This window comes from Triticum dicoccoides, chromosome 3B (genome assembly GCF_002162155.2).
Source record: "Triticum dicoccoides isolate Atlit2015 ecotype Zavitan chromosome 3B, WEW_v2.0, whole genome shotgun sequence".
NCBI classification, from domain to species: domain Eukaryota; kingdom Viridiplantae; phylum Streptophyta; class Magnoliopsida; order Poales; family Poaceae; genus Triticum; species Triticum dicoccoides.
This window is the reverse complement of record NC_041385.1, coordinates 672,157,111-672,185,033: the sequence shown is the minus strand read 5'-3', so window position 1 is coordinate 672,185,033 and position 27,923 is coordinate 672,157,111. Positions and strand designations below refer to the sequence as shown.

The 27,923-nt window shown below is 49.6% G+C and overlaps 1 protein-coding gene across 1 annotated transcript; it reads left to right on the top strand.

The window, feature by feature from the left end:
* The first annotated feature begins 24,698 nt into the window (after positions 1-24,698).
* LOC119277764 lies at positions 24,699-27,900 on the top strand. Its single transcript, XM_037559083.1, has 5 exons — positions 24,699-24,977; positions 25,881-26,033; positions 26,127-26,253; positions 26,989-27,365; positions 27,491-27,900. The coding sequence occupies exons 1-4, from the start codon at positions 24,717-24,719 to the stop codon at positions 27,003-27,005; spliced, it is 558 nt and encodes a 185-aa protein (XP_037414980.1). The 5' UTR covers positions 24,699-24,716; the 3' UTR covers positions 27,006-27,365; positions 27,491-27,900.
* Positions 27,901-27,923: the final 23 nt, after the last annotated feature.

Sequence of the window (27,923 nt, the reverse complement as noted above, 5' to 3'; positions counted from 1 at the left end):
ACATTCACGTTATAGACCGGTTCCTGTTCTAGATTCAATATAAATATCCCATCAACAATGGGTGCATAGCCGTTGAACATACCATTCAAAAATATCGAACAACCATTGTCCTTTAAATTGAATTCATAACCTTGACTCATCAAACATGAGGTAGAAATAATGTTCCGACTAAGTGCAGGAATGTAATAACAATTATTCAATTCCATAATGAATCCGGAAGGAAGCTGGAGCTGCATCGTGCCGACCTCCAACGCAGCAACTCTTGCTTTATTGCCGACCCTCATGTCAATCTCCCCTTGTGCCACATGCCTAGTTCTTACCAGCCCCTGCATCGAGTTTCAAATATGAACAACTGATCCGGTATCAAATACCCAAGAGCTACTAGGTATGTCAGCAAGGTAAATTTCTATAACATATGCAACAAGTGTACATTTGCTTGAAGCAGCATTCCCGGCCTTCTTGCCATGCTCTGCAAGCCACTTGCTACAGTTCCTCTTCCAGTGACCGGTCTCCTTGCAGTGAAAGCAAACGGTCTTTGAGTCCGGTCCAGACTTTGGCGCAGCGGTGGAGGTTACCGTCTTCGTGCCCTTTGCCTTAGCCTTTTTCTTGGACCAACTCTTCTTGAACTTAGCCAATTTCTACACCATCAACACTTGATGCGTGCCTTTCTTAATATACTGCTCTGCCACTTTGAGCATCCCATGCAATTCAGTGAGCTTCTTATCCATGCCATGCATATGATAGTTCGAGATGAACGTCCCATAGCTGGGCGGAAGAGAACCCAGAACAGCATCAGTAGCCAGCTCATCCAAGAGCGGGAAGCCCAAACGATCCAAAGCTTGCACATATCCGATCATCTTGATCACATGCGGGCTCAGTGGATCACCTTCCTTCAGCTTGCAATCCATCAAGGATCGCCAGATGTTGAACCTTTCGGTCCTAGCCTGTGTCTGAAACATGCTCTTGAGACTCTTGATCATATCGTAAGCCTCAACATTTTTGAAATGTTGTTGCAAATTGGGCTCCATACAAGCCAGCATCAGACAGCTGATCTCCGTTGATTCATCAACGAGTTTCTGGTAGGAATTCTTAGTTGTGGCATTAGCATTATCGGCAAGTTCCTCTGGAAGTGGATCCTCTAGAACATGTTCCTTTTTATCGTGCTTGAGAACAATTCTCAGATTTCTATACTAGGTGGTAAAGTTTGTTCCATTCAGTTTATCCTTTTCCAGAATTGATTTCAATGCAAAGTTGGGTTGAGCAGGTGGTGCCATTGATCTACAACAGAAAATATGCAATCACTAAGCAATGTGTTTATGTAGAGTAGTTCTAGCCTAAACAGAAATACTCCCACTAAAGTTGGCATCCCTCCGCAAACTTTCAGTGATTCAGGATCCGACTAGTGTATGCGACTAGTGAGCTTTAGCATCACTGCTAGACAACATACCTATCCGGTAAGCAACTCCTTGCTAACCGTATCTCTATACGACTCCTGTCGGTCGGGTAGGTATCTTATACCCCGGCTCCCAACCTTATTTGCCACAAGGCCCAAAACTATTTTGATAGCCTTGTCAAGTTAACCTAATGCAGTGCATGTCCGTGTCCGACACGAACCCTTCAGTTCAAGGACACCCAGCAGCACCCCAATTTTATGAGCCCACTACTAGACGTACTTGACGTGCGAAGGTGCAACATCGGGGATGGCAATTCGCTTGATATTCATGAGGGATCTTTCTACCATTCTAACATGCATAGAAACAAAGAAGCATAACAATCACAAATAAACACATATTGTGAAATAGTATGGCTCCTTCATGGACATTCTTCTAGGTCGGCTCTGACTCCGATGACCATCTACAAACTCCATCTTGTTTGTCACGCCGGGACGCCAAGCCACCAACCTGATCTCTATTATCCAACTACTACATCTAGTAATGAATTTTACATAGAGTCACAAGTCGACACACAGGTCGTTATACAATATAATGACAGCACTTTGGCTCCTGTCGGCTGACAAACATGACACGCAGGCCACGTATAAATTACACACATGCATCACATACACATGAGCCATACTATTCACATCAAACCTGCAAAACAAGGTTATGCATAGAATCGCATTCTACCGGTTTGTGTGTCGGGTACGAAATACACAGCGCTACACACACGGCGGTCCCTCGCGGGTGCGGGCAGCGCCCGACGTTTTCGTAAATCACAGATCGCATCTGAACTCCATTCACGCTGAATTTTCTGATCTGACCGATCATATCGATCATCGCGAATCTGATTCGGATTTACGTTTCACTGTTAACCCCGATGGCGGATGACCGACCAGTAGGGGTAGATCATGTCACGACCTCATCGATCCCGATTGACAGAAAACATAGCCTCAACGATCCCCATGTGCAGTTGATCACATCAACCGTGCACATAGCCGATCTTATCAATGACAACAGATCTCATCTGCCGCCTCCACATATCTAATATGCATATGATCTAAATCCAAATCCTATAGCAGAGGCTCTGATACCACTGTTGGGTTCTATCGTAGGGTGTGTTGGCTGCAAATTAAAATTTTCCTACACGCAGAACAATAGGAACTTGCTACGGGAGATGGATCACAGTTTGTTACCACTAGACGCGCAGTGCCGTGTAGCGGAAGAAGAGTTGGGGTAGCACGTCCACGTGGATCGTCTCCTCCTCATCTGATCTCCCTCGAACAGTCGGTCGTCTGATCCCACGTACAAGTTCGCCGAAGCGGCGCAAGTGCACCGCCTCTAACGATATCCGCGTGTGTAGGAGGAACACCGTGCGGCGGACTGCTATGTCCGATCACACAGTCGACGGCGAGTGGAGGTGGCTATTCGCAACACATGCAAACCCTAGTCGTAGCGCCGAAGCGATCAACCGCATGAGTGTGCCGCACATCCACTTTATATAGGCATCCGTCGCGGGCTCAACACTTGGGCCTCGCACTGACCCTAAAGCCCAAAGTCTACTCAGTCACCATTCCTAGTCCAGTTCGGATCACATCCGACCAGTGTCCTATGAACCGACCTCGTAGGTTCCTTTCTTTAAGCGCGCGACCCCTTAGGTTCAAGTCGGCTTGGTCATAGTTCGGATCACCTCCGACCTGCACGGTTGGTAGCGGCCTCTAGCAAGGCGTGCCGACCACTAAGCAGACTTTGAAGCTGGTTAGGCGAACCTGTACAACGTGTCACACTTCTGTTCCCTTTGCCTCACGATATATGTTGTCGGGCTCAAGGCGAGACTGTCATCTTGTGCTAGCCCGACCTCTTTCTCGTTCCAGTGATACCGACCACAAAACAGATTATCTCATAATCCCTGTCGCATGGACATGCTTATCCTGGTCGGATCACACGAGGGGCCCAGAGTTTATCTCTCCTGATCAGAGGGGCAAATTCCATCTTGCTCGACCATGTCTCGCAGCATGGGACTGGACAAACCCGAAACCTACCTTTGTAACTACCCAGTCATGGAGTAGCGTTTGGTCGGCCCAAAGCAAGTCTGTCACCATCCCGAGTACATGCGTCAGCTCAGGTCTTAGGACATAGAACGTATGTTGTACTAGAGACTCTCAGATGACATATCACTGGGTCTCATAGTTGGGTCTGTCCGACTCGGACCTTATCTCGACTCGGATCCGACTACGTCGAATCCGACCAGACCTTTTCCAAGTCCATATTATCCGGTTAGCATCCAATGCTCCATGGCTAGTGAGACCAAGCCATCGACCGTGTCATATGCTAGTCTAGTCGGCTGCGCGTCCACACAGCCCTTTCGACTAGGAACCTTTTAGGACAGTCATCATACAATGCATAGTCCCACAAACAAGTCACGTACTTGCTGATACACATCATTGATAATGTCCAAGGACTATCTTTATTCATAAACACATAGGAAATATCATTATACATGATTGCCTCTAGGGCATATCTCCAACAGTGAAGAGGTCGGCGTGCATAGAGGGTGCGCGGATGGCTCTTGCCCGTGTTAAAACAAATTGGGCTAGGATGGAAGCCACTGCTATTGCAACCCGGAGTGCGGCAGACGGCCAGGACCCGGCCGGGCACTATTTTGAAGAAGTTTTAGAAGGCACCCGTTTAATAGAGGCTCAGTGCTCGAAGAGTGCCATGTTCGAATGACATGTATCGCGATTGTAAAGACAATGCTATTTTGATTATAAAGGTTGTGTTTATACTTTTGCCCGAAAGTATTATAATGCATCATGTGCGGCTGTTTATGTATATATATAACCTGAAAGTTTGCAGTCGTCGGCTTCGGCCCCCACGCATATAATGCGGGGATGTTCGAGAAAACGCATAGTCACACTTGATCCAACGTCTTGGTCTGTTAAGGAGGTGATAGCGCGGAGAACCAGGCAATCGGACTATATAGCTTTACCACTTTCACTTAGCCATAGGAGTTTGACGGTGGGGCTACTAGATAGCCCCTGGTACTTTTACGTCCAGCCGGATATGGTGCGCGTATGTACTTGACCGAGAAACCGGTCCTTCGTTAATGCAGAGGAATCACGAAGATTCCGCTGGGTCATCGAGTGGTTGACCAGTCTCGCGCTGTATCTTAACAGTCAGTTTTCGGCTTTCTCTACTGAGGTGCTCGTCCAGATGAACCGGGGCACAATCGCAGTAGTTCTCCCGGTGCCACCTTAGCCGATAGAACGGAACGTAAGGTAGCAAAACACGGGAGCCGGGCAAACCCAACATTTGACCAAAGACATGATTCGGAGCTGATGCATATAAGGCCAAACTCGCGACGCCGAACACTCCCTGAGGTATTCGGACTTTATAATGTGTACTGGGCTGAATAACGCCCTTGACAATAAGCCCTAAGTTTCCAGGTATGAGCAGTAGTCTGATGTGACAAAAATGCCGAAAACACCAGTATCCCTCCCGGTTATATAAAGTTTTCCGGAGGGGAAGAAGCAACAAGAGACATTAAAAAGGTTTACGCAGGGTCTTAATCTAAAAAGAAACCTTTGAGAGGGGCCCTGCTGCACGTCTGCGCCTTTATCTCCGTTGTGCCATATCCTGGAAGGGTGTATCACGATGATCATCTGTAAAAGAAAAGAAAAAACCCAGGTGAAAGACTTCGTGCGAGGTGTTCGTTAGTTTGAATGAACCATGAAAATGCAATATGCTATTGTATTGATAGGGTCGAGCCAAGCTATGGGCTCTTTTTGCGAGCAGCCCCTAGCATCTTTTATGGGGAAATCCCAACTGGGCTATTACATTGGGTGGAGTGCCAGACTCGTCTAACCGTGTCCATGGTCTTGACAACCGGCAACTTGTCCTAATTGGAGGGACCGCTCAGTGTTTGGCTGCAAGAGCCGCCACGTATTCTTTCGCGTGTAAGGAACGCTCTGTATTTCCGCTAACTGTGGTGACGCCGCGTGGACCGGGCATCTTGAGTTTGAGGTAGGCGTAATGTGGTACTGCATTGAAACGAGCGAAGGCCATTCTTCCGAGTAGTGCGTGGTAGCCGCTTCGGAATGGAGAGATGTCGAAGGTTAATTCCTCGCTTGTGAAGTTATCGGGAGAACCAAATACAACCTCTAGTACTAGAGAGCCCGTACAGTGGGCCTCGACGCCTGGTATTACTCCTTTAAAGGTAGTGTTGCTTAGGTTGAATGTTGAGGGGTCTATCCCCATTTTGCAGACAGTGTCCTGATATATCAGGTTTAAACTACTGCAGCCGTCCATGAGGACTCGTGTGAGATGGTATCCATCAATTATTGGGTCGAGCACCAAGCAGTCGATCCTCCATGCCGGATACTAGTTGGATGGTCCCTGCGATCGAAGGTGATCGGGAAGGCCGACCAGGGATTAAATTTGGGGGCGACGGGCTCAACAGCGTATACGTCTCTGAGTGCGTGTTTGCGCGTTCTCTTTGGAATGTGAGTTACGTAAATCATATTCATTGTTTTGGCTTTTGGTGGGAATTTTTTCTGTCCTCCAGTGTTTGGCTGACGAGGCTCATCCTCGTCTTCACTTGGTGTCTCCCTCCCCTTTTGTTCAGCATTCAGCTTGTCGGCCTGCTTGAAAACCCAACACTCCCTGTGGGTGTGGTTTGCAGGTTTTTCGGGGGTGCCGTGAATCTGACATAATTTGTCTAGAATCTTGTTTAGGCTGGACGGTCCATCTCTGCTGCATTTAAATGGATTCTTCCGCTAATCGGGTCGAGAGCCCCTGAATCTGGCATTGACCGTCGTGTTCTCTGGGCTGTCATTATTGTTTCGACGCTTGTTTTTGTTGCGTCACGGATTCCCGTTGCCATCCCTGACTTCGGATGTGCTCGGGTCACTGGTGCTGCTACGGGCCAGCGAGCTATCCTCGCCCGCGCAAAAGCGGGTCATAAGGCTTGTTAAGGCTGCCATCATCCTCGGCTTTTCTTGGCCGGGTGTTTGGCAAGGCATTCGTCCCAGATACTCTGTTTGAAAGCCGCTAAGGCTTCGGCGTCCGGGCAATCGACTATTTGATTCTTCTTAGTAAGAAATTTGTTCCAGAGCTTTCGAGCTGACTCTCCAGACTGTTGAACTATGTGACTTAGGTCGTCTGCGTCCGGAGGCCGGAAATATGTCCCTTGAAAATTGGCCCTGAAAGCGTCCTCGAGCTCTTCCCAACTTCCAATTGAGTTTTCGGGAAGGCTTTTCAACCAGTGCCGAGCTGCTCCCTTTAATTTCAGGGGTAGATATTTAATGGCGTGGAGATCATCTCTGCGAGCCATGTGGATATGAAGGATAAAGTCCTCAACCAGACCCCAGGGTCTATAGTTCCATCGTATGCCTCTATATTCACGGGTTTAAATCCTTCCAGAAATTCATGATCCAGCACCTCATCAGTGAAGCACAGTGGGTGTGCGGCACCCATATATTTGGTCGTGTCGTGGCATGTTGTCGATGGTTGTTGTGTTTGGTTCTGGTTCCTAGCTGGTGTTCAATCAATGTGATCGTTCTGGCAGCTCTGATCCTGTGTCGGGGCGCGCTTCCTAGATCCGTAGATGGATCTGGCCATACTGGCATTTTTGTCCAGGAGCTCACATAAATCGTGTGCTGACTTGTATGCAGCATCATTAGTCGTCTTGTCACGGCCATGGGGCGGTCGGTCCGGCTGGATGGGCTCTACGGCCTCGTCGTCGAATTCGGGCAGCAGCTTGCGCTTTGGATAGCTCTTTGTGTGATGATCATCGCCGTATTTTTCTTCTGTGTTGAGCACTTTGTTCCACTTGCGGTTGAGCGTATCCTGCGCGGCCTTAAGCCTTTGCTTCTGCTTCTTTAATTAGGCTCCTCACTGTGGTGATAAGCCTTATGTGGAGGTTATCTTGTTCCAAGAGTTTTTCTGAGATGATGAGTGCATCATCTGTCACGCCCAATATGCGACCGTATCCAAAAGGAACTCGAAGGTCCCACCAAGGATAGACCCGCATATTGAAACGCTTTTGCAAGGTGGATATCATTACATCAACATTACATAATAGATGGGGATACATACAAGAGGCATACAATGCCACACGAATACAACATCATCATACATAAGATCAACATCCGACTACGGATGAAACACAAACAGAAGCTCAAACGACATCCACCCTGCTAGCCCAGGCTACCGACCTGCAACCTATCCCCTGATCGAAGAAGAAGCAGAAGAAGAACTCCAAGACAAGCAAACATCGCTCTCGCGTCATGATCATCGCAAAATCTGTACCTGCAACTATTGTTGTAGTAATCTGTGAGCCACGAGGACTCAGCAATCCCATTACCATGGGTATCAAGACTAGCAAAGCTTAAAGGGAAAGGAAGGGGTAAAGTGGTGAGGTTGCAGCAGCGACTAAGCATATATGGTGGCTGACATACGCAAATGAGAGCGAGAAGAGAAGCAAAGGAACGGTCGAGAAGCTAACAATGATCAAGAGGTGATCCTAAACTCCTACTTACGTCAAACATAACCCAAAGACCGTGTTCACTTCCCGGACTCCGCCGAGAAGATACCATCACGGCTACACACATGGTTGATGCATTTTAGTTCGGATCTGGTGTCAAGTTATCTGCAACCGGACATTAACAAATTCCCATATGCCCATAACCGCGGGCACGGCTTTCGAAAGTTTAAACCCTGTAGGGGTGTCCCAACTTAGCCCATGATAAGCTCTCGCGATCAACGAAGGATATTCCTTCTCCCAGGAAGACCCGATCAGACTCGGAATCGCGGTTTACAAGACATTTCGACAATGGTAAAACAAGACCAGCAAAACCGCCCGATGCGCCTACAATCCCGATAGGAGCTGCACATATCTTGTTCTCAGGGCAACACTGGATGAGACAGGCTACGAGTAAAACCAGACCTCGAGTTGCCCCGAGGGGGCCCCGCAGGCGGCTCGGTTCGGACCAACACTTAGACAAGCACTGGTCGGGGGGGCTAAAATAAAGATGACCCTCGAGAGAGCGACTCCCAAGGGAAAAGTAGGTGGTGGTGAGGCAAAATGGTGAAACCAAGGTTGGGCCTTGCTGGAAGTGTTTTATTCAAAGCGAACTATCAAGGGGGTCCCATAAATCACCCAACCGCGGAAGGAACGCAAAATCCAGGAACATAACACCGGTATGATGGAAATAGGGCGGCAAGAGTGGAACAAAACACCAGGCATAAGGCCGAGTCTTCCACCCTTTACCAAATATATAGATGCATTAATAATATAAGAGATATTGTGATATCCCAACATAAACCTGTCCACCATGGAGCAATCTTCAACTTCACCTGCAACTAACAACGCTATAAGGGGGGCTGAGCAAAGCGGTAACATGGCCAAGCAACGGTTTGCTAGGAAGGGCGTCAAAGGTTAGAGGTTCATGGCAATTTGGGGAGGCTTGATGAGCAAAAGATAGGTAAGCATAGCGATAGAACGAAGCAACTAGCATAGCAATGATAGTAGTGAGATCCAGGGTAGCGGTCATCTTGCCTGAAATCCCGCTAGGAAGAAGAATGAGTCCATGAAGAAGATGAACGGATGAAGCCGAACCAAGCGTAGACGAACGAATCCTCACGATCGCAACGAAACGGGAACTATCGAGAAGAAGCACACAACATGGTAAACACACCACACATAGACAAGACATGATGCACAAACAAACATGATGCATGACAAGGCTACATGAAGCTACTCATGGCAAGAGATGATGCAAATAAGAGCAACACATCAAGACAAGTTTAAATGAGGCCGGGAACAACATATAACAATTCCGGTAAGTCCTCATATGCAAATTTCGAAGTTGGTCCAGACCTGAATAAACCTTATGTTCAAGTTGTTAAACAGCAAGTTAAGATGCACCAAGATGATCTACATGATATTCTAGTCAAGTTACATATAAAGTTCGTTTAATTCGGAGCTACGACCTAGAAGATATGAGCAAAACAAGTTAAACATGGCATTGATGCAAAATGCACCCAAACATCAAGCAAACACCTCAAAACAAGGATGCAATATGATAATATGAAACAACATGCAAAAACAAGCAAGTTTTGTATAGAGCACACTCAAAACGAAGCAACGGTTCAACACATACACTCCAAACATGATATAGCAACAATCTGTCCAAAACAGCAACTAGGCATATTGCAGGCATCAAAACAACATGCTACAACACCTCAATATGAAAACAAAAGGCATGGTCATGATGTACAGGTAAATCATAACAAAACATGAACACTGAGCTATCTCCAGAAATCACTAGAACATGCTCAAACACACATGGCAAGATTGCAAATAATAACAGTTTCAGACTTTAGCCGAAATAGCATCAGGTTGCAATGTTTAGAGCTATCAAAAACATGTTACAGGAAATTATCATGGCAAACAAAGGCATGGCATGAATCTAATAATTTCATAGAACAAAAGTCCCTTACTTACCATGAGCCAAAAAGGATCAGAAGATATGATGGCACCCATGTAAACATAGCAAGTTATATGACAGATTCATACATGGCAGGAACAACAATAAGTAGGCATGTTGGTGAGCTTGAACCACTCACTACAGAACAATACTTGGCATGGCAAGGCAACCCACAGTAAAAAGACATGTTTATGAAGCCAAGCATGGCAAGGGCAAGTTCATAGGGTGCATGGATAACTAACAACAATCATGGCAACATTGAACTTCATGTTAACAGGCTGACAGCAATATCATTTAGCAAGTTTGGAGCAAGATATGAACAATTTAAAGCAAGCTATAAATGCAACCAGGGGCATGGATGGATAGCTCATAGCCATATGTACAAAACATCCTTACTGAAGTATCTCAAATTAAGCATGGATCTCTCTGTAGCAACAAGTTTACATGGCATAAAAATAACAGCAGAATAGGGACTGAAATCAGCAACATCACGAGGCCTAGTTTACATGCTTGTGCTAGTCACCACATTGATCACAAAAATACATGGCATACACCTCTGTAAAGAAGACATGGCATAATTCAAAACATATGTAGACATCAACGTCATAGGATGCACACATCAAACATGGCAAAAATGACAAATCATCAAGTTATAACAGTTTCAGCAGATTAACAGCAATATGCACTCTTGCAATGATGATTCGGGCATCAAGATGGACCCAAATGAGCATGATGCAATGGAATGAAATGAAGTACTCGTCGAGGCGAACAATTTGACATATTACACGCACAAAATGGAGCAGTATGCAGCAAGTTATGATGCGATGAACATGGCATGATAATGCAAAATCTCAGGGACTTGGCCAAATTTCTCACCTCGCAGAAACCGGGACGGAGCCGTGCGGGACGGAGGGATCCGGGACGGAGGGGAGGTGTTTGGATGGATGCATTGGTGGATATGGTCCATGTCCAGATCCAGATTGGGGACAGGTCCGGGTCCAGCGACGGCGGCTCTCCGGCGAAGGGCGGCGAGGTGCGCGGGGCGCCGGCGAGGCGGATCCGACGCGAGGCTATCGCCGGTGGATAGGCGCAGGGCGCGACGTTGGTCGCCGGCGGTGGCGAGGGAAGGGATCGGCGGCGGGGTCTGGCAGGAGGCGCGCGGTAGAGCACGCCGGCGGCGGAGGAGGAGGACGGCGGCGAAGATCCGGCGGCGAGCGGAGGCGGAGGGAGCCGGGCGCTGCTGGGGTCGATGCGGGGCGGCGCGATCCGCGGGCGGCGGAGGTGATGCACGGGCCAGGGAGGCGGCGGGAGCCGCGGCGCTCCGGAGAGGGCTCGCCGGCGGCGGAGCAGCGAAGTCTGGTGAGGTCAGCGGGGTCCCTCCGGCGAGGCGCGGGCGCGGGAGGCTGCGGGCGGAGGCGCGGCGCGATCGGGCCCGGGGCGGGCCGGCGATGGGCTTGGCGGGCCCGCACGGTGGATGGCGGCGGGAGCCACGTGGCACGCTAGGATTCGTCGGGCGGCGGCGGCGGACGTGTCCGGCCGGGGAGCGGACATGTTGTTGGGGAACGTTGCAGAAAATTAAAATTTTTCCTACGGTTTCACCAAGATCCATCTATGAGTTCATCTAAGCAACGAGTCAAGGGAGTGAGTTTGCATCTACATACCACTTGTAGATCGAGTGCGGAAGCGTTCAAGGGGATGGTGATGATGGAGTCGTACTCGCCGTGATTCGGATCACCGATGACCAAGTGCTGAATGGACAGCACCTCCGCGTTCAACACACGTACGGTACGGACGACGTCTCCTCCGTCTTGATCCATCAAGGAAGAAGGAGAGGTTGAGGAAGACAGCTCCAACGGCAGCACGACGGCATGGTGTAGTTGGTGCAGCAGTACTCCGACAGGGCTTCGCCAAGCACGTACGGAGGAGGAGAGGTGTTGGGGAGGGGAGGGGCTGCGCCTTGGCTTGGGTGTTCAGCCCTCCCCTCATCCCTCTATTTATAGGGGAAGGGGCAAGGGGGGCCACCCCTCTAGATGGGATCTAGAGGGGGGCGGCGTCCAGGGAAGGGGGACTTGCCCCCCAAGCAATGGGGGCGCCCCCTCTAGGGTTCCCCCCCCCCCAACCCTAGGCGCATGGGCCCAAGGGGGAGGGCGCGCACAGCCCTCCAGGGGCTGGCTCCTGCCCCACGCAGCCCATGTGGCCCCCCGGGAGGGGTGGCCCCTCCCGGTGGACCCCCGGAACCCTTCCGGTGGCCCCGGTACAATATCGATATGCCCTCGAAACCTTCCGGTGCCCGTATGACAGCTTCCCATATATAAATCTTTAGCTCCGGACCATTCCGGAACTCCTCGTGACGTCCGGGATCTCATCCAGGACTCCGAACAACATTCGGTAATCACATACAAGTCTTCCTAATAACCCTAGCGTCACCGAACCTTAAGTGTGTAGACCCTACGGGTTCGGGAGACACGCAGACATGACCGAGACGGCTCTCAGGTCAATAACCAACAGCGGGATCTGGATACCCATGTTGGCTCCCACATGCTCCTCGATGATGTCATCGGATGAACCACGATGTCGAGGATTCAAGCAACCCCGTATACTATTCCCTTTGTCAATCGGTACGTTACAAGCCCGAGACTCGATCGTCGGTATCCCAATACCTCGTTCAGTCTCGTTACCGGCAAGTCACTTTACTCGTACCGTAATGCATGATCCCGTGACCAAACACTTGGTCACTTTGAGCTCATTATGATGATGCATTACCGAGTGGGCCCAGAGATACCTCTCCATCATATGGAGTGACAAATCCCAGTCTCGATCCGTGTCAACCCAACAGACACTTTCGGAGATACCTGTAGTGCACCTTTATAGTCACCCAGTTACGTTGTGACGTTTGGTACACCCAAAGCACTCCTACGGTATCCGGGAGTTACACGATCTCATGGTCTAAGGAAGAGATACTTGACATTGAAAAAACTCTAGCAAAACAAACTACACGATCTTGTCCTATACTTAGGATTGGGTCTTGTCCATCACATCATTCTCCTAATGATGTGATCCCGTTGTCAATGACATCTAATGTCCATAGTCAGGAAACCATGACTATCTATTGACCAACGAGCTAGTCAACTAGAGGCTCACTAGGGACATGTTATGGTCTATGTATTCACACGTGTATTATGATTTCCGAATAATACAATTATAGCATGAATAAAAGATAATTATCATGAACAAGGAAATATAATAATAATGCTTTTATTATTGCCTCTAGGGCATATTTCCAACAGTCTCCCACTTGCACTAGAGTCAATAATCTAGTTACATTGTGATGAATCGAACACCCATAGAGTTCTGGTGTTGATCATGTTTTGCTCGCGAGAGAGGTTTAGTCAACGGCTCTGCGACATTCAGATCCGTATGTACTTTGCAAATATCTATGTCCCCATCTTGAACATTTTCACGGATGGAGTTGAAACGACGCTTGATGTGCCTGGTCTTCTTGTGAAACCTGGGCTCCTTGGCAAGGGCAATAGCTCCAGTGTTGTCACAGAAGAGTTTGATCGGCCCCGACGCATTGGGTATGACTCCTAGGTTGGTGATGAACTCCTTCACCCAAATTGCTTCATGCGCTGCCTCCGAGGCTGCCATGTACTCCGCTTCACATGTAGATCCCACCACGACGCTCTGCTTGCAGCTGCACCAGCTTACTGCTCCACCATTCAACATATACACGTATCCGGTTTGTGACTTAGAGTCATCCAGATCTGTGTCGAAGCTAGCGTCGACGTAACCCTTTACGACGAGCTCTTCGTCACCTCCATAAATGAGAAACATGTCCTTCGTCCTTTTCAGGTACTTTAGGATATTCTTGACCGCTGTCCAGTGTTCCTTGCCGGGATTACTTTGGTACCTTCCTACCAAACTCACGGCAAGATTTACATCAGGTCTGGTACACAACATGGCATACATAATAGATCCTATGGCTGAGGCATAGGGGATGACGCTCATCTCTTCTTTATATTTTGTCGTGGTCGGGCATTGAGCCGAGCTCAATCTCACACCTTGCAATACAGGCAAGAACCCCTTCTTGGACTGATCCATTTTGAACTTCTTCAAAATCTTATCAAGGTATGTGCTTTGTGAAAGACCTATGAGGCGTCTCGATCTATCTCTATAGATCTTGATGCCTAATATATAAGCAGCTTCTCCAAGGTCCTTCATTGGAAAACACTTATTCAAGTAGGCCTTAATGGTGTCCAAAAGTTCTATATCATTTCCCATCAAAAGTATGTCATCTACATATAATATGAGAAATGCTATAGAGCTCCCACTCACTTTCTTGTAAACGCAGGCTTCTCCATAAGTCTGCATAAACCCAAATGCTTTGATCATCTCATCAAAGCGAATGTTCCAACTCCGAGATGCTTGCACCAGCCCATAAATGGATCGCTGGAGCTTGCATACTTTGTTAGCATTCTTAGGATCGACAAAACCCTCCGGCTGCATCATATACAGTTCTTCCTTAAGATTTCCGTTAAGGAATGCCGTTTCGACGTCCATCTGCCATATCTCATAATCATAGTATGCGGCAATTGCTAACATGATTCAGACGGACTTAAGCTTCGCTACGGGTGAGAATGTCTCATCGTAGTCAATCCCTTGAACTTGTCGATAACCCTTAGCAACAAGTCGAGCTTTATAGATGGTAATATGACCATCCGCGTCCGTCTTCTTCTTAAAGATCCATTTGTTTTCTATTGCTCGCCGATCATCGGGCAAGTCTGTCAAAGTCCATACTTTGTTTTCATACATGGATTCTATCTCGGATTTCATGGCTTCAAGCCATTTGTTGGAATCTGGCCCCGCCATCGCTTCTTCATAGTTCGAAGGTTCACCGTTGTCTAACAACATGATTTCCAGGACAGGGTTGCCGTACCACTCTGGTGTGGAACGTGTCCTTGTGGACCTACGAAGTTCAGTAGCAACTTGATCCGAAGTTCCTTGATCATCATCATTATTTTCCTCTTCAGTTGGTGTAGGCATCACAGGAACATTTTCCTGAGCTGCACTACTTTCCCGTTCGAGAGGTAGTACTTCATCGAGTTCTACTTTCCTCCCACTTACTTCTTTCGAGAGAAACTCTTTTTCCAGAAAGCATATGTTCTTGGCAACAAAGATCTTGCCCTCGGATTTTAAGTAGAAGGTATACCCAACGGTTTCCTTAGGGTATCCTATGAAGACGCATTTTTCCGACTTGGGTTCGAGCTTTTCAGGTTGAAGTTTCTTGACATAAGCATCGCATCCCCAAACTTTTAGAAACGACAGCTTAGGTTTCTTTCCAAAGCATAATTCATACGGTGTCGTCTCAACGGATTTAGACGGTGCCCTATTTAAAGTGAATGTAGCTGTCTCTAGAGCATATCCCCAGAATGATAGCGGTAAATCGGTAAGAGACATCATAGACCGCACCATATCCAATAGAGTGCGATTACGACGTTCGGACACACCGTTACGCTGAGGTGTTCCTGGCGGCGTGAGTTGTGAAACGATTCCACATTTCCTTAAGTGTGTACCAAATTCGTGACTTAAGTATTCTCCTCCACGATCTGATCGTAGGAATTTTATCTTTCGGTCATGTTGATTCTCTACCTCATTCTGAAATTCCTTGAACTTTTCAAAAGTCTCAGACTTGTGATTCATTAAGTAGACATACCCATATCTACTCAAGTCATCAGTGAGAGTGAGAACATAACGATATCCTCCGCGAGCCTCAACACTCATTGGACCGCACACATCAGTATGTATGATTTCCAACAAGTTGGTTGCTCGCTCCATTGTTCCGGAGAACAGAGTCTTGGTCATCTTGCCCATGAGACATGGTTCACATGTGTCAAATGATTCATAATCGAGAGACTCCAAAAGTCCATCAGCATGGAGCTTCTTCATGCGCTTGACACCAATGTGACCAAGCCGGCAGTGCCACAAGTATGTGGGACTATCGTTATCAACTTTACATCTTTTGGTATTCACGCTATGAATATGTGTAACATTACGCTCGAGATTCATTAAGAATAAACCATTCACCATAGGGGCATGACCATAAAACATATCTCTCATATAAATAGAACAACCATTATTCTCGGATTTAAATGAGTAGCCATCTCGTATCAAACGAGATCCAGATACAATGTTCATGCTCAAACTTGGCACCAAATAACAATTATTAAGGTTCAAAACTAATCCCGTAGGTAAATGTAGAGGTAGCATGCCGACGGCGATCACATCGACCCTGGAACCATTCCCGACGCGCATCGTCACCTCGTCCTTCGCCAGTCTCCGCTTATTCCGCAGCTCCTGCTGTGAGTTACAAATATGAGCAACGGCACCGGTATCAAATACCCAGGAGTTACTACGAGTACTGGTAAGGTACACATCAATTACATGTATATCAAATATACCTTTGGTGTTGCCGGCCTTCTTATCCGCTAAGTATTTGGGGCAGTTTCGCTTCCAGTGACCCTTCCCCTTGCAATAAAAGCACTCAGTCTCAGGCTTGGGTCCATTCTTTGACTTCTTCCCGGCAACTGGCTTACCGGGCGTGGCAACATCTTTGCCGTCCTTCTTGAAGTTCTTCTTACCCTTGCCCTTCTTGAACTTACTTGTCTTATTGACCATCAACACTTGATGTTCTTTCTTGATTTCAACCTCTGCTGACTTCAGCATTGAAAATACTTCAGGAATGGTCTTCACCATCCCCTGCATATTGTAGTTCATCACAAAGCTCTTGTAGCTTGGTGGGAGCGACTGAAGGATTCTGTCAATGACCGCCTCATCCGGGAGGTTAATGTCCAGCTGGGACAGGCGGTTGTGCAACCCAGACATTTTGAGTATGTGCTCACTGACAGAACTATTTTCCTCCATCTTACAACTATAGAACTTGTCGGAGACTTCATATCTCTCGACCTGGGCATGAGCTTGGAAAACTAGTTTCAGCTCCTCGAACATCTCATATGCTCCGTGTTGCTCAAAACGCTTTTGGAGCCCCGGTTCTAAGCTGTAAAGCATGCCGCACTGAATGAGGGAGTAATCATCAGCACGAGACTGCCAAGCATTCATAATGTCTTGGTTCTCTGGGACGGGAGCGTCACCTAGCGGTCCTTCTAGGACATATTGTTTCCTGGCAGCTATGAGGATGATCCTCAGGTTCCGGACCCAGTCCGTATAGTTGCTGCCATCATCTTTCAGCTTGGTTTTCTCTAGGAACGCGTTGAAGTTCATGTTGACATGAGCGTTGGCCATTTGATCTACAAGACATATTTTGCAAACGTTTTAGACTAAGTTCATGATAATTAAGTTCATCTAATCAAATTAATATAATGAACTCCCACTCAGATTAGACATCCCTCTAGTCATCTAAGTGTTACACGATCCGAGTCGACTAGGCCGTGTCCGATCATCACGTGAGACAGACTAGTCATCGTCGGTGAACATTCTCATGTTGATCGTATCTTCCATACGACTCGTGTTCGACCTTTTGGTCTCCGTGTTCCGAGGCCATGTCTGTACATGCTAGGCTCGTCAAGTTAACCCTAAGTGTTTTGCATGTGTAAAACTGTCTTACACCCGTTGTATGTGAACGTAAGGATCTATCACACCCGATCATCACGTGGTGCTTCGAAACGACGAACTTTAGCAACGGTGCATAGTTAGGGGAGAACACTTCTTGAAATTTTTGTAAGGGATCATCTTATTTACTACCGTCGTTCTAAGTAAACAAGATGCATAAACATAATAAACATCACATGCAATTATATAATAGTGACATGATATGGCCAATATCATATAGCTCCTTCGATCTCCATCTTCGGGGCTCCATGATCATCTTCGTCACCAGCATGACACCATGATCTCCATCATCATGATCTCCATCATCGTGTCTTCATGAAGTTGTCACACCAATGACTACTTCTACTTCTATGGCTAACGCGTTTAGCAACAAAGTAAAATAATTTACATGGCGTTCTTCAATGACTCGCAGGTCATACAAAAAATAAAGACAACTCCTATGGCTCCTGCCGGTTGTCATACTCATCGACATGCAAGTCGTGATTCCTATTACAAGAACATGATCTCATACATCACAATATATCATTCATCATTCATCACAACTTCTGGCCATATCACATCACATGACAATTGCTGCAAAAACAAGTTAGACGTCCTCTAATTGTTGTTGCATCTTTTACGTGGCTGCAATTGGGTTCTAGCAAGAACGTTTTCTTACCTACGAATAACCACAACATGATCTTGTCAACTTCTATTTACCCTTCATAAGGACCCTTTTCATCGAATCCGCTTCAACTAAAGTGGGAGAGACAGACACCCGCCAGCCACCTTATGCAACTAGTGCATGTTAGTTGGTGGAACCAGTCTCACGTAAGCGTACGTGTAAGGTTGGTCCGGGCCGCTTCATCCCACAATACCGCTGAAGCAAGATAAGACTAGTAGTGGCAAGCAAGTTGACAAGATCTACGCCCACAACAAAATTGTGTTCTACTCGTGCAATAGAGAACTACGCATAGACCTAGCTCATGATGCCACTGTTGGGGAACGTTGCAGAAAATTAAAAATTTTCCTACGGTTTCACCAAGATCCATCTATGAGTTCATCTAAGCAATGAGTCAAGGGAGTGAGTTTGCATCTACATACCACTTGTAGATCGAGTGCGGAAGCGTTCAACGGGATGGTGATGATGGAGTCGTACTCGCCGTGATTCGGATCACTGATGACCAAGTGCTGAACGGACAGCACCTCCGCGTTCAACACACGTACGGTACGGACGACGTCTCCTCCGTCTTGAACCAGCAAGGAAGAAGGAGAGGTTGAGGAAGACAGCTCCAACGGCAGCACGACGGCGTGGTGTAGTTGGTGCAGCAGTACTCCGACAGGGCTTCGCCAAGCACGTACGAAGGAGGAGAGGTGTTGGGGAGGGGAGGGGCTGCGCCTTGGCTTGGGTGTTCAGCCCTCCCCTCGCCCCTCTATTTATAGGGGAAGGGGCAAGGGGGGCCGGCCCCTCTAGATGGGATCTAGAGGGGGGGCGGCGGCCAGGGAGGGGGGACTTGCCCCCCAAGCAAGGGGGGCGCCCCCTCTAGGGTCCCCCCCCAACCCTAGGCGCATGGGCCCAAGGGGGGCGCCCAGCCCTCCAGGGGCTGGCTCCTGCCCCACGCAGCCCATGTGGCCCCCCCGGGAGGGGTGGCCCCTCCCGGTGGACCCCCGGAACCCTTCCGGTGGCCCCGGTACAATACCGATATGCCCTGGAAACCTTCCGGTGTCCGTATGACAGCTTCCCATATATAAATCTTTACCTCCGGACCATTCCGAAACTCCTCGTGACATCCGGGATCTTATCCGGGACTCCGAACAACATTCGGTAATCACATACAAGTCTTCCTAATAACCCTAGTGTCACCGAACCTTAAGTGTGTAGACCCTACGGGTTCGGGAGACACGCAGACATGACCGAGACGGCTCTCAGGTCAATAACCAACAGCGGGATCTGGATACCCATGTTGGCTCCCACATGCTCCTCGATGATGTCATCGGATGAACCACGATGTTGAGGATTCAAGCAACCCCGTATACTATTCCCTTTGTCAATCGGTACGTTACAAGCCCGAGACTCGATCGTCGGTATCCCAATACCTCATTCAGTCTCGTTACCGGCAAGTCACTTTACTCGTACCGTAATGCATGATCCCGTGACCAAACACTTGGTCACTTTGAGCTCATTATGATGATGCATTACCGAGTGGGCCCAGAGATACCTCTCCGTCATACGGAGTGACAAATCCCAGTCTCGATCCGTGTCAACCCAACAGACACTTTCGGAGATACCTGTAGTGCACCTTTATAGTCACCCAGTTACGTTGTGACGTTTGGTACACCCAAAGCACTCCTACGGTATTCGGGAGTTACATGATCTCATGGTCTAAGGAAGAGATACTTGACATTGAAAAAACTCTAGCAAAACGAACTACACGATCTTGTGCTATGCTTAGGATTGGGTCTTGTCCATCACATCATTCTCCTAATGATGTGATCCCATTGTCAATGACATCTAATGTCCATAGTCAGGAAACCATGACTATCTGTTGACCAACGAGCTAGTCAACTAGAGGCTCACTAGGGACATGTTATGGTCTATGTATTCACACGTGTATTACAATTTCCGGATAATACAATTATAGCATGAATAAAAGACAATTATCATGAACAAGGAAATATAATAATAATGCTTTTATTATTGCCTCTAGGGCATATTTCCAACACATGTCCGGCGGCGCGAGGGGAGCGGGGCTAGGGTTTCGGGGGGATTAGACCGCGAATTTGGAAGGGGAAGGCACATTTATAGGTAGAGGGAATTAGGAGGCTCCAAATGAGGCACGGTTTTCGCCCACACAATCGTGATCGAACGACCGAGAGCATGGAGTGGAGTTAGATGGGTTTTGGGCCAGATTGGAGGGGTGTTGGGCTGCAAGACAAAAGGGGCTTTAACGGTTACCCGGTTAACCGTTGGAGTATCAAACGACCTCCAAATGGCACGAAACTTGACAGGCGGTCTACCGGTGTTATACCAGGGCCGCTTGGCAAACCTCGGGCCCTTCCGGGAAAGTTCAACACCCGCTCACATCAGGAGACAAAAAGGGGGACGCCGAGGACATAGGAGTGCCGGATTGCAAAACGGACAACGGGGAAAATGCTCGGATGCATGAGACGAACACGTATGCAAAATGAGATGCACATGATGACATGACAATATGCAACATGCAAGCAAATGACATGGCAACAACGACGAATAACTGGCGGACACCTGGCGCATTGGATCCGGGGCGTTACATCATCGTCCGGGCTGTTCTCCTCTTCGGAGACAGGTTGTCGGAGTAATGGGCCATGGGTAGCCTCACCCGGGTCCCTGGATTTCTCAAGACTTTGGGCGAGCTTCGCTTTGTTGCACACCAAGCTGAAGCTCCGCCCTCCGGCGGCTGGCTAGCTCAAAAGCCGACCACTAGAGGGCGGCCCCACGAGCGGCCGGCTCCAACCAGCCGGCCTCTAGGGAGGACAGCATTGAGCAGGCGGCCACCTCGCGTCCTTCAAGTTTGTGCCCCCGTCAAGAGGACGAGATGGGGCATGGCTATAGTGAAGCCCTCACCCTCCAATCTTGGGGTCAGCGTGGCCACAGTGTCCCGTACAGGCGGAGATCTTCGCATGATGTGGCACTATTGCCACCTTCCCTTGACGTCACTCTGGATAGGCGGAGCCCTGTTCACCGCGACGGCATGTCGGTACGGCCCACAGGCTGTGGGCCCTACCAGGCAGTGACACCCCAGAAGACGGCGCACGCCGAACCAGGCGGACCAGGGGAGGGCCGGCCTCTAGCAGGCGGCCGTCCCCTCCCTCGAGGCCCGTACACCATTAACCTGATGAGACCAGGTGTGGCTACAGTGATCTCCCACCAGGCGGCGGGACTGTAGCCACACTGAGCTGACCAAGCCAACGTCATTAGCAGCACGACTACAGTGAGCAGCCACCAACCAGACCCGCCAGCGGCGGGAGCGGCCTGTCGGCTCCGTACCAGACCAGTTGGCGGGGCCCCAGTAGTCGACGGAGAAGCCGGAGGCCGGAGACGCTGATAGCCGGGCCCAGCAGCCGGCCAGATTACCATTGTACCCCTGGAGGATAGGCCTATATAAACCCTCCAGGGCGCCCATGCAAAGGGTTCCCACTCCATTAGACCTAGCCACATTCCTAGAGCAGGAGAGAGCTAGCCTTGCCTTCTCCTACCTCTAGCAAACATCTCAAGGAGCAACTTTGTATCACTTGTGCCTTTAGTGATCATGCAGAGACCCCGTAGAGCAGGACTAGGGGTGTTATCTCCTAGGAGAGCCCCGAACCTGGGTAAAGTACGCCGGTGTTCGTGTCTACGCGTCATCCCGCTTCCAGGCACCGGGGACGTTCTACTCGCTCCCACCATGATGAGCCATCCTTTCGCATATGTCGCACCCAACCCCCGACATTTGGCACCCACCGTGGGGCGAGGTGCACCGTCTCCCGGAGATCTGCTCTGGACGGGAACCCTGTTCTTTCTTGGCGAGCGAAGCCAGCACAGCGCGCCCGACGGCGTCAGCCTCGACACCCTGCATGGCGCGGAGATCGCCTGCGCGGCGAGCTGCCTCGCCGACCTCGTTGGCGAGGTTGTGCACCGTCTCCCGGAGATCTGCTCTGGACGGGAACCCTGTTCTTTCTTGGCGAGCGAAGCCAGCCCAGCATGCCCAACGGTGTCAGCCTCGACGCCCTGCATGGCGCGGAGATCGCCTGTGCGGCGAGCTGCCTCACCGACCTCGTTGGCGAGGTTCACCTCTCTGACGAGTCGGCCTCCGACGTAGGCACCGGCTGCCCCGAGAGCCGCCTCGTCAGCCTCCTCGACCAGCTTCACGTCATCAGTGAGCCAGCTGTGGACCTAGAATCTGTTGGCTCCACCGACCCGATGATCGTCGACTCTGACACGGTGTCGCTTGACGCGTTCCCCACCAACATGGTGATCTACGACGAGCCGCCTCCTCGCGAGCACAGCGGCGGGGGCACCGTCACGGAGGTGCTCGTCATCAACAGTGGCGAGCGCTCGAATGGAGATGCTCGATACCCACTCGATGCGGCACTGCGAGACTTGACGGCGCCCATCCCAGAAGACGCAGACGCTGAGACGCTGGAGGCACGCCGCGTCTAGCTCCTTGAGAGCGCTGGCCGACTGGCCAGCATGCGACGCCTCTCGGACGCCTATCAGCGCGAGATGGACCAGGCCGTCGGTGGCACACCGGCTCCTGGGGGGCCTAGCCGCATTGGCCCTATCCGCCAGCATGTTCGGGGAAGAACGCCCCGTCTACGCCACGCCTGCAGAGAACATCCGGGCCGCCCAGGCGGTGACGGACGAACTGGACAAGTACGAGGGCGACGAGCGTCGCCACATGGCGGAGCGAGTCCAGCAGCTCCTAGACACAGCCGCCGCATTGCACGAAGCCGGCTACCGCGCTGAAGAGCCCGCCCTGCAGAATGAAGAGCCTCCCCTTCGCCAAGATCACGGCGCGACATCCCGGATGCCGACTGGCGGCGCCCGCGGAAGATGAGGCAACGAGCCGGCGGCTAGCCAAAGCCGGACTCGCCTTTCCATCGAGCGTGACGAGGACGGACGCCCTCGAGTGGTGGAGCGCCGAGGCGATCCTCCGCCTCCTCCGCCTCGCGGAGCAAGACATCCCACTCCGTCGCCTGTCACGCACTTGACACTCAGCGACCGCCTTGGCCGCCGAGAAGGAGTCGGAGAAAATGACACCCGCTATCGGATCGACCACCTCAACCGATCCCTGGCGCTAGAAGAAGAAGACGTGTTGGGCCCGCCCTGTTTCGGCCCGCGAATCCGAGATGAGCCCACTACTAGGAAAACCCTTATAGACAATCATTTACTAGTAGCGTGGGTTATACGCCCCGCGCTACTACTAAGTAGTAGTAGTGCGGGAAAAAAAGTGCGCTACTACTAAAGAATAGTAGTAGCGTGGGTTTACCTTTCCCGCGCTACTACTAAGTGATCCTGACCGTGCCACCGGAGCATGCAATAGTAGTGGTGTGGGTACAAAAACCGCGCTACTACTAAATTTATAATAGTAGCATAGGTATGACACCCCGCGCTACAGCTAATCGTCATGCGCTACCACACCGCAGCGCACTGCAACTTCCTTGTCTTTCCCATAAAAAACCACCCAAAAAACTCCGGCGCATTTGATTTCTTGCCACGATTTACTTTAGAGTTTGACGATTTGCCACTCCTTATCTCGTAATTGCTTTTTTGCCATTCCTTACTTGGGACTTGGAAGTTTTGCCCCTGCCCACGGACAAACCCAAGATTGCCCTTAGCCCCCACCCCATTGACCACTCACGGGTCACGGATAAGAAACGACGGCGACAACTACATCACGGGGCGCTATGCTCCTTCTCCACAGGCGGCACGTTGCTCCATGGCTGACCTCCTACCCATCCTCTTCAAATTTCGCCCCGCCCCTGCTGCCTCCCGATTGACTGGTACAGGACACATGAGAGAAGCTCGTTCCCCATCTCCCTCACCTGCCCCCGTGCCCCAGCCACCAGTTTCTCGTCGCCGGCAGCGCCGCCGACCTCCTATCCCGTGCTCCCTGCACAAGCCCGGAGCGACACCTAGGGCTAGGGCCATCCCTGCGTCGAGACCGACATGGCGTGGTGGTTAGCCATGCACTTGAGGCGGAGCGAGGTAGCACGTCCCTGCGGGGCGACCCCATCGGGAGCGACCATCAGGCGAGCCACCGAGCGGATGCCTGGAGCGGCGCCCTGGTCCCTCCCTGTGGTGCGTCCACCCAGCATCTGGAACTCCGGCGACGCGGCCGACGGCCTGGAGGAGAGCAGCCGGCCATCAAAGAGGGCGGCGGCGGCGACGAATGGGTTCATCCTCTCCTGATTTGATTTCAATCGTTGAATCGGCCGGGTGCACTGGTCGATCTAGCACAAGGGTATTTTGGTCCACATTTTTATGCATATATTATGTCAATGATTTGCAAGTATTGTTTTTGTGTGAAAAATGGCAAAAAAAATCAAAGTGCAAAGTAAAGGGTGGCAAATTATCAAAGTGCAAAGTAAGTGGTGGCTAAAAATCAAAACCCCCCAAAACTCCCTTGTCTTTCCAAAGTCACCGCTTCTCCCCATCCCGCCGCCGATGCCCCTCTGTGCTCGCGCGCTCTGCTTAATGGTGCTCGCGCCCTCCAATCCGGCGCCCGCCTGCCGCGGCTCGACAGCGTTCCGCCCCCACGGGGCCCACCACCTCCTCCTCCCCCACGTCGGCCGCCTCCTCGCCTGCCGCGCGCCGCCCCTGCCCCGCACCACCGCCCGCCTCCGCCCGCTCCGGATGTCGGCCTCCAACCACTCCGGCGCCGGCGCCAGCTCCCCCTCCGCCCCCTCGCCGCCCCCGGCCCTCGCGGTGAGTCTGATGCATCCTCCTCCTCCTCACGCGTCCGTCCGTATGATGTCTTACCGTGCCGGCATCGATGGTGTCGGAGCTGAGATGCTGGGGCCGTACAATAGTTGCCGTGGATGGATGGAACACCTAGTGCGTTGACTTAGCAACTGGCCGATGGGAAGGGATGCCTGCCTTAGCAACTCCAAGCTACGAACCTGCCTCATGGGAGCGCCTACCGGAAGCTCGCGCGCCAGGTGCTCGACGCTTTGTCCCCCTTTATACTCGTTTCATGGGAGCATTTCATACTATCTATTTAAAAATAGTGCCATGAGACTGGGGCACATAATTGATTGGAGTTCCTTGAATCACACCTGATGCTGTTTTTTCTTTGGATAAAGTGTGGATTGACGCACGCTAGCGAACTGTATAAACAGTTGTATGGTGACCGGATCTCGGCCGGCCCTCCCTGCTCCCTCTTTCCTCTCTGCAATTGCAGATTGTGCCCGTATATTACTATGCATTAATGTGGGATGTATAGAGAGGCATGAGTTCAGTTCAGTTCAGTTTAGAACAAGAGATTCAGAGTAACGCCTGCAATCTGTTTGATGTTTTGTGCACTAGGAAATGGGCTTACACTCTGGAGATGCTTAAGTTTTAATTCCTTCTGGTCTCCCATGCAGTTTTGTTACTGGTGAAATTATATTGGTCAAGTGGAATAAAAAAACCAAGTATCAAGCCCTAGTCTTCACTGCTTAGCTTTTCTAGAGAGGGTGAAAAGTTTTCTTTTCCGGAATTGTAGTGTATTTAGTGAAAAAGGACGCATTCTTGTTCTGACATTAGTTTAATTTTTACAACTGCTTAGATTTTTCTAGAGAGCGTGCATTTGTTTTTCTTTTCACCTTAGTTTTGATATCCCTGTTTCAGGCCGCCACTGCCACACCAGCCGCCGCCGCCGCCGTAGCCCCGACCATGTCGTCTTTGTCCTTCCCCGTCCCTGCTGTCGATGGTGAGGATGACGATGAGAACGTCGACGAGTTCAACGGCTTCGACGCACTGAGCGAGTATGATGCCAGCGTGGTGCGTGCTCTTGCCTTGCTTCGTCAGTCTTCACGGTAAAATGGGACTGCGTTTTTTGGCTGTTGCTGACTCGAAATTGGTGATTTTGGTTAGACGGAGATCGACGAGGAGGATGAAAAGGCCCTCGCTGCATTCATGTCCAAGGAAACCTCCTCCAAACGATCGCTTGGTGATATCATCCTCCAGAAGATCAGAGAGAAGGACGCCACTGTCTCAACATGTAAGCATCCATTCTCGACTCTGATGTTTCTTATTTATTGACCATTGCACCGACGAGGAACCATTTTGAGTTCAGTTTAATCACATTTTGGATGCGGAGTAGATTGAGGTAAGATATCCAATGCATATGTCTAATTGTGCAATACATCAGTATGTAGTACCATAGCAGTTTTATACTCCTATATGGTTACAGATATACTCTTCTTTGTAAACTTAGGGATGGGTACATATATGTTTATCCACACAGTACCATAAGCAAGCTTGATCAGCACTATGATGCTTGTTCTTCTGATATGGAGATGGGGTATAACCATCCAGTCTTTTGGGATGTAATATTTCTGTTTTTGTTATCTTATCATGTGATGCATTAGTTACTACCATGATATAAGGTAGGTCACACCCATTCGTTAGATATTACTGAAGGAAGAATCCTATTTATCAAGTACTGTGCTATTAGTTTGAACATTAGTACTATGCTATGCATCACATGGAAATTAGTACTGTGCTATGCATACAACATAAGGATGCTGATTTTAGTGTTAAAGAAGTAGACTAATTTCCCCTCGCTTGCAACTCTTATGCATAATTACTGATATATGAAACCTGAAATTGTTTCTGTCAAGTGTTGGGTTCCTGTTATGACTGATTCCTTACCTGGTATGCTGGAAAACCTGCATATATAATTTCATTCTTATGAGTGTACTAAGGCTAGATTATTTTGTCGCTCAATTTGCAGGCTTTCTCCATGATTAATATAAATTATGCAAGGATCAGAGGATATGTTGATGCTACTACCAATCATTGTTGGTGAAAGAAATGTCATTTGAGAAATCTCGGCCCATTGTTCTTCTTAATGAAGATTCTTACCAACTTTATCCTTTCCTGTGTCTCAAAACTGTCAACCTAGCTCATAGAACGATCTTTTTTTAGGATGCATGGTTTTTTTTCTGGTTATTATACATTACAACGAGTTCATTGTATTCAGATTCCTTACAACTTCATGCACCTGAGCTATTTGCAGGAGGGGAGCTGGCCTTCTTCACGTCTCGGGGGAGTGTCTTCCTTGGATTCAACAAGAAGGGGACCCGGCCTTCTTCATGTCTCGTGCAACAAGTATGGTCCAGCCTCTGGTTGTCACTATTGATTCATGTGCATGTGCTAAAAAGAAAGAAAATACCCTACTGGATTTGAAAGAGGACGCGAACTAATAAGTTCTTACTTCTCCGACGTGGGCGCAGGGGTGATCGACGCGGACTACCACAGCCCGGTGGGTGTCGTGCTCTTCAACCACTAGGAGGCGGACTTCGCCTTGAAGCCCGGAGACGGTGTCGTGCAGATGACCATCCAGGTGATTGCGAATTGCGACACCGGAGGTCGCCGAAGTGGAGGACCTCGACGCCACCGTCCGGCGGGAGGGAGGGTTCGGGTCCACCGGTAGTTGAACTCCGAGTCTTGGTAGATACATCTAGACAAGTGGTCTGGTTGTTTGCGTTTGGTGTTAAATGGGATCTCGTGAACTCTACTGAGTTGAGATGTTGAATGTTGCGTCCATGAACGCTGCAAGTGCTAAGATTGGTTCTGTGATCTTAGTTTATTTTGCATTGGACATGTCTAGATTTCCATCCACGAATACAGCATCTGACTTTTATTTTTTTTAATTTCTAATTAGTT